At 46.3% G+C, this 12,171-nt stretch overlaps 2 protein-coding genes across 9 annotated transcripts in view; one reads left to right on the top strand and one right to left on the bottom strand.

Annotated features, from left to right (window-relative positions):
- BRAT1 (BRCA1-associated ATM activator 1) overlaps positions 1-4,283 on the bottom strand; it is a 16,301-nt gene extending 12,018 nt beyond the window's left edge. For 2 of the 6 annotated variants that reach the window (XM_012732024.1, XM_004691914.2), the window contains exons 1-2: positions 3,807-4,002; positions 3,074-3,217 (exon numbers count right to left, since the gene is read on the bottom strand). In XM_012732024.1, the coding sequence (XP_012587478.1) occupies positions 3,074-3,200 (127 nt within the window). In that variant the 5' untranslated portion in view covers positions 3,201-3,217; positions 3,807-4,002. Of the gene's footprint in view, positions 1-3,073; positions 3,218-3,494; positions 3,737-3,806; positions 4,003-4,256 lie in introns of those variants that run through there. The other 4 variants (XM_012732021.1, XM_012732023.1, XM_012732020.1 and 1 more) reach the window with 4 other exon arrangements.
- A 2,820-nt stretch (positions 4,284-7,103) lies between these two features.
- The window catches only part of IQCE (IQ motif containing E), a 36,572-nt gene continuing 31,504 nt past the window's right edge, over positions 7,104-12,171 (top strand). For 2 of the 3 annotated variants that reach the window (XM_012731980.1, XM_004691640.2), the window contains exons 1-3: positions 7,104-7,240; positions 9,530-9,577; positions 10,725-10,770. In XM_012731980.1, coding sequence (XP_012587434.1) covers positions 7,205-7,240; positions 9,530-9,577; positions 10,725-10,770 — 130 coding nt within the window. In that variant the 5' untranslated portion in view covers positions 7,104-7,204. The remainder of the gene's footprint in view (positions 7,241-9,529; positions 9,578-10,724; positions 10,771-12,171) is intronic. The other variant, XM_012731981.1, reaches the window with a different exon arrangement.

The raw sequence follows: 12,171 nt of genomic DNA, 5'->3' as shown, positions 1-12,171 counted from the left end.
TCCCCTCAGCAGTGTACTTCGTCGATCTGCCTGTTCTGCTCCCCACTCTGTCTCTGGTGAAGCCTCTCACCGCCCTTGAGCCTCTGGCCTGTACCCCAGTTCTGTATACACAAATAAATAAATCTTTAAAAAGAAAAAATAACTTTTGAAGGCTTTTAAAAACAAGATAAATTCAAAATACTAACCAATATTAACACAGACAATTGTACTATGTTAAAAGTGTGTGGGAATAACATGCTCTAAGGCCTTTATTTATAGATGAGCAGAGGATAGATTCTAAATTTTGATGTTTAAAATCCAGTTTGGTTAACCATTAACGAACATAAATGGAATGCATGACTTCAAAAACCAGAAGAAAAGTGACCAAACAAAAGCCCTATCAATCAAATAGAGGGGGAGAAAGTAACAAAGACAAGGCATGGAAAATGTTAAAAAATATATATAAGAATACAGTGAAAATAGGTTCAAACAGAACAGTAACCTCAACAAATGAAACAGACTAAAAGAGATCTTAGATGAAAATTAGAACCAAGGACTTCCAATCTACTGTTTACAAGAAGCAATGAACAATAACAACACAGAAAGCTGAGGAAAAAGAAGCAAAAAAGAACAGAGTGAGCAAACTCTAATTTTAAAATGCTGGCACAGAAGAGTAACAAAACCACCTTTAAAGCAAAGTGCATTAAGGTGCTTTTGAAAGAAAACCACTGTTCAAGGAGATAGATCCAGGAAGATATAATGCACATACCTAACCCATCTGAAAGTAAACAAAACAAAAAGGGTAGAAAAGGTATAGGATTTTTACACAGCTCTCAGAAACCATTAAACAAAAAAAAGCAGTATTAAATAACATGAACTAAGTAAGGTACATGTAGTAAACTAAGTAGGCAGTGACTACTAATGGGTACCCAGTTTCTTTGGGGGAAGAGGGATGAAACTGTTGCAAATCATATTGTGGTCATGGTTGTATAACCCTGTCAATTTTTTTTTTAAAGATTTATTTATTTATTCATATAGAACTGGGGTACAGGCCAGAGATGTGGAGGGTGAGAGGCTTCACCAGAGACAGAGAGGGGAGCAGAACAGGCAGATCGAGGAAGTACACTCCTGAGGGGAGCAGCGGGCGTAACCCTGTCAATTTAAAATGTCACTGAATTGTACATGTTAAATGGGTCAATTGCATAATATATAAATTATATCTCAAATAAGCTGTTTAAAAGAATTGAACAAATTTTACTAAAAACTGTAGGGTTGAGGAGTCTACAAATACCCAACATAGAACCATACAGGGAAATCTATAGAGCATATGCAAAAACTGCCTGTGTTACTATTCCTCAACAAAAGCTTCAACAGGGGCCTCTGAAAGTGCACTACTACACCCTGAGCTTGATTCCTGCTCAGGGACCAATCGTGTTTCACCTGCTGCTCCCCTTAGCAGTGTATTTCAGATCTGCCTGTTCTGCTCCTTACTCTGTCTCTGGGGAATCCTCTTACTCCCAACCATACAACCTCTAGGCTATACCCCAGTTCTACTATGCAAAAAAAAAATGTTTGCCAGAATCTCATCTACTACATGAGTATCTTTTTTAAAAGCTGGCCTCCCAAACACTACACAACATACACTTCAGCGACTTCATCTTTAAAGATAGAGAACCCAATGCAACGATAGTGAAGGCAAGGATAAACAGATGGGACTACTTCAAGTTAAAGAGCTTCTGCACAGCAAAACAAACATTACAAAAAGACAAACAGACATCCCACTGACATGGAAAAAGGCACAAAATGATGTAAAAATAAACTATTATACATAAAAAAAAAAAGTTGGTCTCCTTGGTGGTGCAAGGGGTTAAAGTGCAGCACTATGAAGCTATCCACAGTCACTACAGCATGAATTCAATCCCCAGACAGGGAGGTGACCTACATGGCTCAGCAGACATCTCCAGTATTGCCCGCTGCTCCCCTCAGCAGTGTATTTCAGTTGATTTGTCTGCTATGTTTTCCACTCTGTTTCTGGTGAATCCTCTCAGCCCCCCACACCTCAGCCCCCTACACCCCAGTTCTTGTATGCACAGATAATTTTTTTTAAAAAGCCAGAGTAAAAGAAATATCAAACTATAAGTATTTCCTAACTCCATGAAATAAATTAGAAACCAGTAATAAAAAGAACAAAAACAAATATTCTGATTTAACAGATGCCTTTTAAATAATTTGAGTGAAGAAAAATAACACTGAAAGTTACAGTATCTGGAACTAAATTATAATAAAAGTAATGTATAGTGAAACATGCAGGTTACAGCTGAAGTTATACTTTAAGAGAAACTGTAGCCTTGAATACAAATATTAGTAAATAAGAAAAACCTATTATTCACCTCAAAGAATAATACTAGAACAAGACAAACCAAAGAAAGTAACAAACAGCAGAAATTAATGACATGGAATCTATCCTAAAGCAATTATCAGACAAGAGAAAAGTTAGATGAGCTTTATGTGCAAGGAATGCCACGAGGGTTATTTACAATCCTAAAACATTAGAAACACAAGCATCTAACTATAGTGGAGTGATTATATAAGTTACATGTCATAGGGTAAATGACATATAGCCAATAAAATCCATGTGTTCCATGGGGTAAACACCCACTATAATGGTAAGAGAGTAAAAACAAGACAAAGAGCATTTAGAGTGCAAAATCATTTTTAGAAGAAAATAATGTGTTAGGAAAAAAGGCTGGGAGTAAAACTGTTGAGAATGGCTTAATTTTCCTCTTTGCTCCCTGTAGTGTTCGAGTCATAAACAGAAAGAAAACAAAACTGATTTCTTAAACAAAATAATGCAACGAAAACAAAATATGTATCCATATCCTCCTCAGCCATTAGCAAGAACTTGGCAGGAGGCTGAATCATAGCTGAATCAGCTAGGGACTTCCAGCTCGAGTTCTCCTGATCATTCCCCAGACTGTAGTTTTAGCCAGGGGAATCTTTGGGTTGTGAAGAGAAGCCTCCTGCATCTTGCCCCATACTCTGCATACTACCCCTGGTTTCTAGGGAAAGTCAACATCAGCACCCTCATGCTTACCTGCTTCAGTTACCGTTTTAAACCAATCCAGCAGCTTCTCCAAACAGGTGTCATCTGCCACTGGCTGTCTGGGGTCAGCCAGGAGGGCACAGAGAGCTGGGAGTAACCTGGAGCACTCTGGATCCATGATGAAGCCAAGGGACCCTGCAAAGAAAATGTCAAAACCATACCACAATGGGGTCCTAGAAGCAGGGTGTCCCATGCCCACTCAGGCACTGAATGTTCATCTCAGGCCAGAGGTGAAGACCCTGATCCTCAGAGGGAAGTTCCCAAACGCGTAAGTGAACGCAAAGCCACAGCCTGAGAGGAGCTGTGAGTCCAGGCCCTTGGGCTGGAAGAGTTTGGTGTAAACCAGAAGACCAGAAGAGCTCAAAGTCTGCTATTTTTGGACACTGGCAGCGAGAAACAGTATGAAGCTCACCTAGGATACCAGGTGGGCTATGGTGTGGAGGAGGGAGGAGGGAGTGTGCGCGTCCTGGGATCAGTCACTTATACAGGGACGGGAGTCTCATTCACCGGAAGTCTCTGCCCTTCCCCAGGACAGTCTGTGCCAGCAGGCATTTTGTCCAGTGCCAGTCCCTCCTCGTCCTGGGTGTGCACCTGCGTCTGGGGCCCAGAACATAGTGCCCTATAGTCAGGGTGAGCTCGTAGGCGGAAGGGTAAGGGTAGCCGGTGACTTTATCAGGAGTAGGTCGGCCCCCTGGGCTTGGGCTGACTGTGCCAGCCGACTGACCGTCAGTCCAACCCGGGCGAGGCTAGGACCCCGTGGAAGGAGCGCTCCCTGCGGTTTCCCGTCAGTTGGCTCTGTGCGCTCCGGTTACCAGAAGGTCCAGAGGGTTGCACGCCGCACCTCAGTTGCTCCCCTGCCCGCCGGCCCCTCACCCCACGCCCCGATTCCGCAGGACCTATGACCGCGACTCCCACTCAGGGCGCGCGCCACACTCGCGGCGTTCCGTCAGCTGCAGCGGCCCTAACCCGGCCGCCTCAAGTCCCGCCCCGGACCGCGCCACTTGCTGGGTCTTCAGGGAACCGAAGACGACACGGTGGGGGCGGGGTACAGTGAAAGCGGCCCTGGAGGTCACCGAGAACTTAGAGGTCGCAGACACTGAGAATGAGCTCAAACCGAGAGAGGCTGGAGACAGGCAGGGGCTAAACCGGCCGCCACAGACCACCACCCCGTTACCTCAGTGGTACCTGCCCAGGCGTCTGGGAGCCGGGCGTCCGGGAGGCGGGGCTTCTGGAGGAAGGGGTGGGGACCATTCCGGAAGGGGCGTGGCTTCTCCGGGCAAAGGAGGGAAGAGTTGAGATGGCTGCACGTGCCAGCAAAACCCGGGGCTCGCGGGAACTCTCCGCTGTGGGCAGGAGATCCCGGGTTTTTTCAAGATTTTAAGGGACAAACGAGGAAGTAGTGGATTTCCCTTGGGTATTAAGATGTTCCAGAAACGTAAAAAACAGTGATTTTTATGGGGAAACCACTGCACAACCACTGCTCTGATTCTCAACCTCTAGCATCGAAATCCTCAAATAACTAAGCAATAGTTTCGAGTAACCTTAGATCAGCACCAAACAGAAGTTTCTAAGTATTCTATACCGTAAAATGTCCTTCTCCCTATATGTCAAGGTACCTTAAGTACCCACTGAATTCCTGAAACCTGAAGAAGCAGGGAAGTCTTGATCTTCTAGCCTCTGGAACATAGACAGGAAGGACCTCAGGACCTATGGTACCCACGCTTTCAGTGTGGTGCGAATTCCCACCTCTTGATGGCATTCACCCTCTATTTTCTCATGTATGCAGACACGTGATCTACACTGTGCTTATAACATCATATATATAGGAATGGGATGCAGCCAACCCTCTTTCCTGGCACTGCCACAATGTTACATAAATTGAAACTACTGTTTAGAGGGTCTCTATTTAAGGAGATTTGTCTGGAGATCTGATTATTGCTCTATTGCTTTTCAATAAAACTTTCCTTTAACCAGCACTAAATTCATTCTAATCTTAGCTTCGAGGTACTCAAGGGCCCTGGCTTCTTTTGGGGAACAGGGAGTCAATTTGTCTTGGTGCCTTTGGACATTTGGCCTGGACCAGCTCCCAACCAGAGACCTGGGTGAAATACTCCTTTTGATCACAGTAACATCTGTGTTTTATAAATAGTGCTGCTGTCAGCTCAGTGGAGAGAATGGAGTTTTCTTTTCTCTTCTCATGCATCAGAGAAGTCCAAATTAGGAACCAGAACATAGGGGAAATCCTCTACCCAAAACCATTCAGGAAGCAGGGCAGAGAAGAAAGTAGATCATTTAAAAAAAAAAAGATTTATTTTATTTATGCATACAAGAACTGGGATACAGGCCAGAGGTGTGTGTTGGGGGTGTGAGAGGATTCACCAGAGAAAGTGGGGAGCAGAACAGACAGATCAACTGAAATGCACTGCTGAAGGGAGCAGCACACGAGACAGGAGAGGTCTGCTGCACCACGTGGGTAGCTCCCTGCTGGGTATTGAGCTTGTGCTACAGTGGCTGCAGACAGTTTCATAGTGCTGATACTTAACCCCTTGAACCACCATGAAGGCCCTGAAGTAGGTCATTTTAGAATAAATACAATTTCACTATTTCAAATACCATTGGAGTAATCGAAGTAGCCACAAAGCACTTCTGTTTCTTGAAGTGTTACCAAGTACCAGGCACTGTAGTAAATTTGATTTCTGTTATTTCTTTTGATGCTAACAAAGGCCCTAAAACTGTCTTCATTCTGTATCAAGGAGACAGGTTGAACACTACCAGGCTTAGTCTTTTTTGCTTGTAGAGAGACCACCTCTAACCATGGTATGGGTCACTCACTCTGTTGTACAGATGAGAAACTAAGGAAAAGAGGTTTTGTGGACCTATAGAAGGTGGTGGTGCCAGAACTAGAACACACATCACTTCCCCAGCATTCCTTCTGCTCCACTAGGCTCCCCAGTGTGGGCATCTGTTTGTGCCTAACCACACAGTAATAACACTGTCACGCTGCATCTGCTTTGGAACAAGGCCACCGTTTCACACAAATTTACAGATACTGACTCATTTGGTCCTCACAGCAACCCTTTTCTCTATTTGATATGATCCTGAGGAAACAGAGAAGCTACTAACTCTAGCATATCACATACCCATTGACTGAGCATCTGGCATGTGCAGACCCTCTCCAAGGCAGCACTGTGAACACAGTAGAGCCCTACCCCAGAGGCTTAGGTTCTGGATATGAAGTATTCTTGTAACTAATACATGCCAGAGAGCTGGAAAAACAAAGCCAGGCAAGATGCTGATGGAAACCTGTATGAAGAGAAAGAGCAAATAATACTTACCAAGAATACGGTCATGCATGACTCAATGTTCCTATCAGGTGGTCCCAACAAATTATACCTTATAGGCTAAGTGCATAGTAGGCTGTACCATCTAGATATGTGTAAGTACCCTTTGTGAGGAAATGAACTAATAAGGCATTTTCCAGAGTATTTTTCTGTCGTTAGCAACACATGGCTATAATTTAAATTGGTAGCTTCTATTTTTTGAGGTGCCCCCAAAGATCATCATGATATACACTGAGCACAGCACAGTCTCTCATTTGTCTCTTGCCCTATAGCTACAGGAGAACCCCGGTGAAGGAGATGGAGGTCAAGGAAGAAATTTTTCTGAATATTAGGAGTCTAGGACATCGCAGAAGCCCTAGACCATTTCAAGTATTTATTAATTTCTGCTCTAGAGCGCACGCCTAGAGCATGCGTAGTATCCACGAGGAAAAAATCAAACAAGCAAGCCGAGCTCCGCGCACTGGGAAGCTCCGCGCACTGGGAAGCTCCGCGCACTGGGAAGGAAGCAGGTTTCCAATCCGGCCTTGATGCTGGAGTCACAGCTCCAGGCGCACTGCCTGCAGGCCCAGCGGTGTCTCGACGCACGCGCGCTCCGTCGTCCAGAAAGCCCGGCGCGGCTACATCCGGGGCTCGGCGCGCCGCTGCGTGGTTGCCATGGCAGCAGGGTCGCGGCCCGGCGCGCGGGAGGGCCAGAGGCTGCGGACCGCTGAGAGCTAGTGGAGCCCCAAAGCCGGACCTGCGCGCCGGTAATTGCGAGGAGCGGCCGGGCTCCGCCGCCGCCATGTCGCTAGACACCGGGGAGCGGGCCTCGGAGACGGTAAGTGGAGCAGGAGGGAGCGGGGGGCGGGCCTCCTTTCCCTGCCCGTTGCCAGACGCTGCGGGGCCCGGCGCGGGCCGGAGGAAGGAGGCGCACGGCCGGCGGCCGCGGGTGACAGCTGCCATTATTGTTACCGCATAAGAGCGGACCTCCGGTCCCCACCCGCGTGCAGCTGGCGGGGCCTCTGCGCCCCTCGCCCAGTCTCTAGCAGCTTCTGGATCCCGCCTACCCTTGCACAGACCCCCATTCCAGGAAGGCTTCCCGGACTCCGAGTACTTGTTGCCCGGCGCCTGCGGGGCTGGGCTAGCGCGGCCGCCAGGTGACGGAGCTCCCTGCGTAAGTGCCCCCCACGCTCTGCCTTCAGGGCTAGGGGCGTCCTCGAGCTCCGACTTATGGCAACCGGGGTGGAAAAGGTGCGGGGGTGGGGGGGTGCGGAGGGGTTGCTGGGACCATCCCTGGGGGGTGAGTGGAAACCCTGGGCTCTGAGAGCAGGCCTTGCCGAGCGCTGATGGGAGAGGATGTGCTGCCTATGTTTCCTCCCTAGAGTGAGGGCAAGTGTGCCTCTTTACCTAGTCGTTTTGGAGAGCCCCTCTTTGCTGGAGATAATAGCGTGAATAAACTGCATTTCCAGAGGGGCAGGACAAGCAATACACAGATCATTAAGATCTAAAAGTGAACTATCCTGTGCGAAAAATAAAACATACCACATGAGAGAGATGGGTTGTGGAGGGCTGCTTTGGGTTGGATGCCAGGAACAATCATCCTGAGGAGGCTGCTTTGGGTTGGATGCAGGAACAACCATCCTGAGGAGTTCACACTGGGAAGGAGGAGGCAGTCTGGCTCAAATCTAAGAGCAGAGGGACACCTAGTACTGAGGTGCTGGTGTGGACATTTCTGTGCTGTTGAAGCTCACTGGGATTCCTATGGATTGGGCGGGCATGGAAGGCAGGTGGGCATGGGCCTGAGTGGGAGTGGAAGAGTGGCCATGGTCCTGATTCTGGAGAAACTTGAATGCCCTGCAGAGAGATTGAATTTTATTCAGGGAATGGTGGATAGGGTTTGGAGGGTGACCACAGAGAGAACTTCCTGCTCGCTCACAGACCCGTGGAGACCTCTGCACAGACTGTGGGCTCTACAGAGCTCACCTGCAGTAGGAGCTCAGTGCTGATGGTGCCTTGGAGCACTGAAATGTCCTACTTGTCCCTGAAGGCACCAAGTCCCTCCCCTGAAAGCCAGCTTTGGGGCTCCACTACACTGGCCTTTGTTACTGCTCCTGTAACTTTCAAGAGTAACTTCATATACTGTGATTATAAAAATAGTTCATCCATTAGAGAACATTTAGAACATTAGTTACCCAAAATCTAGCCACAAGCAGAAGCCCACAATTAGTGTTTGGTGTCTTCCAGTCTTTTTCAAAGCATCTTTTTTCCTTGTCCTTTGTTTTTTGGTTGAGATCTTTACATTGTTTTGTAATTTATACAGTTTTGTTTGCTGTTACCATTTCATTTGTCCACGCATTCTTAAGGTGTTTTAAAACCTTGAACGTGAAGGGAACACCCATATTTTATTTATCTGTTTCCCTGCTTTTATTATTTTTATTTATTACTCTCTGATATTAGAAATGATGCTGTTTATGTAAGCATCTGTTATATACCTTATATCTAGCAGGCTCCGAGGACCCCAAAAAAAGCCAAAGCCCTTGGTCCTTGGTCTCAAGTCTCAGTCTTTTGAAAGTGAATGCAGGCTTATTTGTGGCTTCCCTGCTGAGTTTGGATCTGTTTTAAGTGGGACCAGAACCTCTGGTCTGCCAGGCTCCCTGAGTCCCATGGACTGGAGCTGCCCCTGAACTTGCTCATGAACTTTACAGAGCATGTGCCAGGGAGCTCCTGTGCCACAAGTGGAAACAGGCCTCACTGATCACAGCTCAGAGCCAGAACCACCGTGGAACACAGCCACAGATTCCTTGTGCTTTGATGGGAGAATGAGTACCCAAACATTTAAACAATGTAAAAAGTGAAACACTTTGTGAAGAACTCTTTCTTTATCCAAAGTACACATGATTCTGTGTTGCTAGACTGACACATATGGATCTACTATCTGTGTTTGTATCTGGCGTCCCCCACCCCTCCCTTCTAAAGATGGCCAAGCAGACCCTGCTCTGGTGTCCTGAGTCCACTCCTCTAGTTTTCTCTTTAGCTGCTGTGGATGGGCCATTTTCACTTTCTAAGTGTGACTGTTGGAAGCCAAGCAGGTGCCTTAAAGTTTCCGTATTTTCATCTCTTCTTCTAGGGAGATGACAGTCTATCTGCAATTACCTTTGACTCTGACTTTGAGACGGTGAGTATGATGGGGAGCAGCAGCTTATCTGGCCTTCATACATGACCCTCATGTTTGCATAGCTGGCCAGTCCCCATACATGCTGCATTAGAGCTAGAATGCAAATTCCAAACAATACTCATACTAGAAATATTTCAAACCCTTAGTGGGATTTTAAAAACTGTGATCATTTAAAAACTGTATACTTGAGTAGGATATAGGCAGATTGCAAATTCTTATCTTGTATCGAGTATGGGCCTGTACTCCCCACACCCCCAACTCCCAATTCTGACACATAAGAGGATGGAGACATTGTCAAAAGTGACTTGGCAGCTGTGGCTCTGGGACCAAGCACTGTCTGGTCTGATGGCCTCATCCTTGGAAGAAACAGGTGGAAGACAGAGCTGCTGACTCTACTTGCAGTAAAAGAAGAACAGAGAAAGCTTCATGTGTCTCCTGACAGGGAATTCTCACCAAAGCCAATGCTCCAAGGGACTCTGGTACAGCACGTTTCAATTCCAATTCACTCTGTGGACTCAAGGGGGAGCATCATTGTCTGAGGTGAAGAACCTCAAAGAATCAAGAATGTTCCCTCAATACCACTAAGACCCTGGGCTTGAAGTGCTCTCCAGAGAATTAGGAAAACAAACCTACTGAGTAGACAACATAGTCATAGTATCATTGTTTCTGCTGGAAGTGAGAGTATCTCTGTCCATTATGAAACAGGTGACGGCGTGAGCTGGCTGTGTCCTGTTGGCGCTTTTCTGTTGGCTTCCCTCCTCAGTAGGATTTGCAAGTGACTTATTCACAGGGTTGCATCTTGGGGTACCTGTCCAGGTGGCACATGAGCATACCAGGTGTTCAGATCTATGCCTTTGAATGGTATCCACAGAGTGGGCTTAAATTCTCCATATCCTACATCTTTTGTGATCAGGTTGTTTGCACTAGGAGAGCCCGACAGCCCCAGTCCATCAAATGTGCTGCCCATCACGTGTTCAGGGGTGCCTCACGTGTGGCTAGGTTTGTTCCTGACGTTCCAGTGTCCTCTCTCATTGCTCTTACACCACTATAATCCTTCTGAACATGCCAGCGCTTCACGATTGGGACTGTTCTGGCTGCTCGAGAAGGTGCATCATGCTTCATTCACATGCTTTCTTCATTCTTTCAGAAAGCAAAAAGGAAAAGTTTCCACAAACCTCCTCCCACATCACCAAGTAAGTATGACCAGGCTCCAACTTTCCACAGTTTAACTCAGAAAATGGCTTTTAGAAATTGTCCTTTCCTGGTGTCCTAAGAGAAAGTTCTAGAATATTTTTGGATTGGAACAGTTAGGGCCATTGAGACGCAACACCTGTGCCAGTTGACTCCATTTGATGTTGGGATCTTGGGAGGTGGCCTCGCGTGGGCCTGTGCCCCTGAACTGTCACCTTTCTATCAAGCCTTCCTCAGGACACAGTGCCTCTTGGTCTTCTGTATCTTTAACCTCAGGGTTTGTTCCTTAAGACTGAACGCAGCTCATCTGTACTGAGAAAGTGTAGATACCCCAGGACCAGGTGGAAAGTTAGTTTTTCCCTTTTGTGGTGGTCTGAGCTGCTTTTGCTGGCAGGATTCTTCCATTCCCCATCCTCTGCAGGAGGAGGGTGCTGTCCAGGGAGGCCACTTTCTTGTCAGTGGTCAGGGAGGCAGTCGTCTGTTGGAGGATGTTGCGAGGATGGAACTTTCTCAGTCTGCACTGCTGTTCCAGAGACTGTGCTGCTTCTGAACAGCAGACATTCCTCATAGTTCCAGTGATTGAAAATCCAGGCTCAGGGCAGCATGGTTCTGTAGTCCCTCTTCTGGGTTACAGATGTTCACCTGCTCTCTTATGGTGAGGGAGGTGAAGGTGTTCTCTGTCGTCTTTTTATAAGAGCATTAATCTCATTATGAGGGCTGCTTCCCACCTCTTCATGCACTGGGAATTAGGCTTCAGCATATGAGCTGAGACGGGGCCTCAGACACTTAGTCCATGACAAATGGGGCTAGTCTAGCTGGACACCCAGGCCTGTCTCTGTAGGTCAAACATTGCTCCAGCAGACAGCGAATCATATGTTCATTTTCTGAATCAAGAAAAATGGTTTGATGACAAACTTTAAGTCCTGGACTGGCTTCCTTTTGCTGCCTAAAAACCTGTCATCTTCCTGAATTTATTGTGTTTATGTATATATATTTTAGCTACATATATTTTAAACATATTTTGTCACTTATAACACACACACAGGATATAAACAAGCTTTCACATTCGCCCAAGAAAAGCCTAGAGAAGTTTCTGCAAAGAAAGCATGTTACAGACTACAAATATACATAGATACTAGTTGAATTCTTCCAGCAAGATCTTTGGATCTTTGGTGATCTTCCATCAAATAATAGGCTGTCCTATTGGCAGCATGAGTGAAGAGAACTGAGAATCGGTGTAAAGTAAAAGTGTTTGTGTTTTAAAACTTATTTTAGGACCATTTTGTTGAAGTCCTTATTTGGCTAGAAGTTACCAGAGGTAAATATTAGACCAGCTTTCATTATTAGTGAAAGTCAAGCATTTCAAGTGAAAGTGTAATAATCAAATTACGTTTCTCTTGATT

This window comes from Condylura cristata, unplaced genomic scaffold (genome assembly GCF_000260355.1).
Source record: "Condylura cristata isolate star-nosed mole 26May11 unplaced genomic scaffold, ConCri1.0 scaffold00032, whole genome shotgun sequence".
Classification (NCBI taxonomy): Eukaryota; Metazoa; Chordata; class Mammalia; order Eulipotyphla; family Talpidae; genus Condylura; species Condylura cristata.
This window is presented reverse-complemented; position numbering and strand designations above follow the sequence as displayed.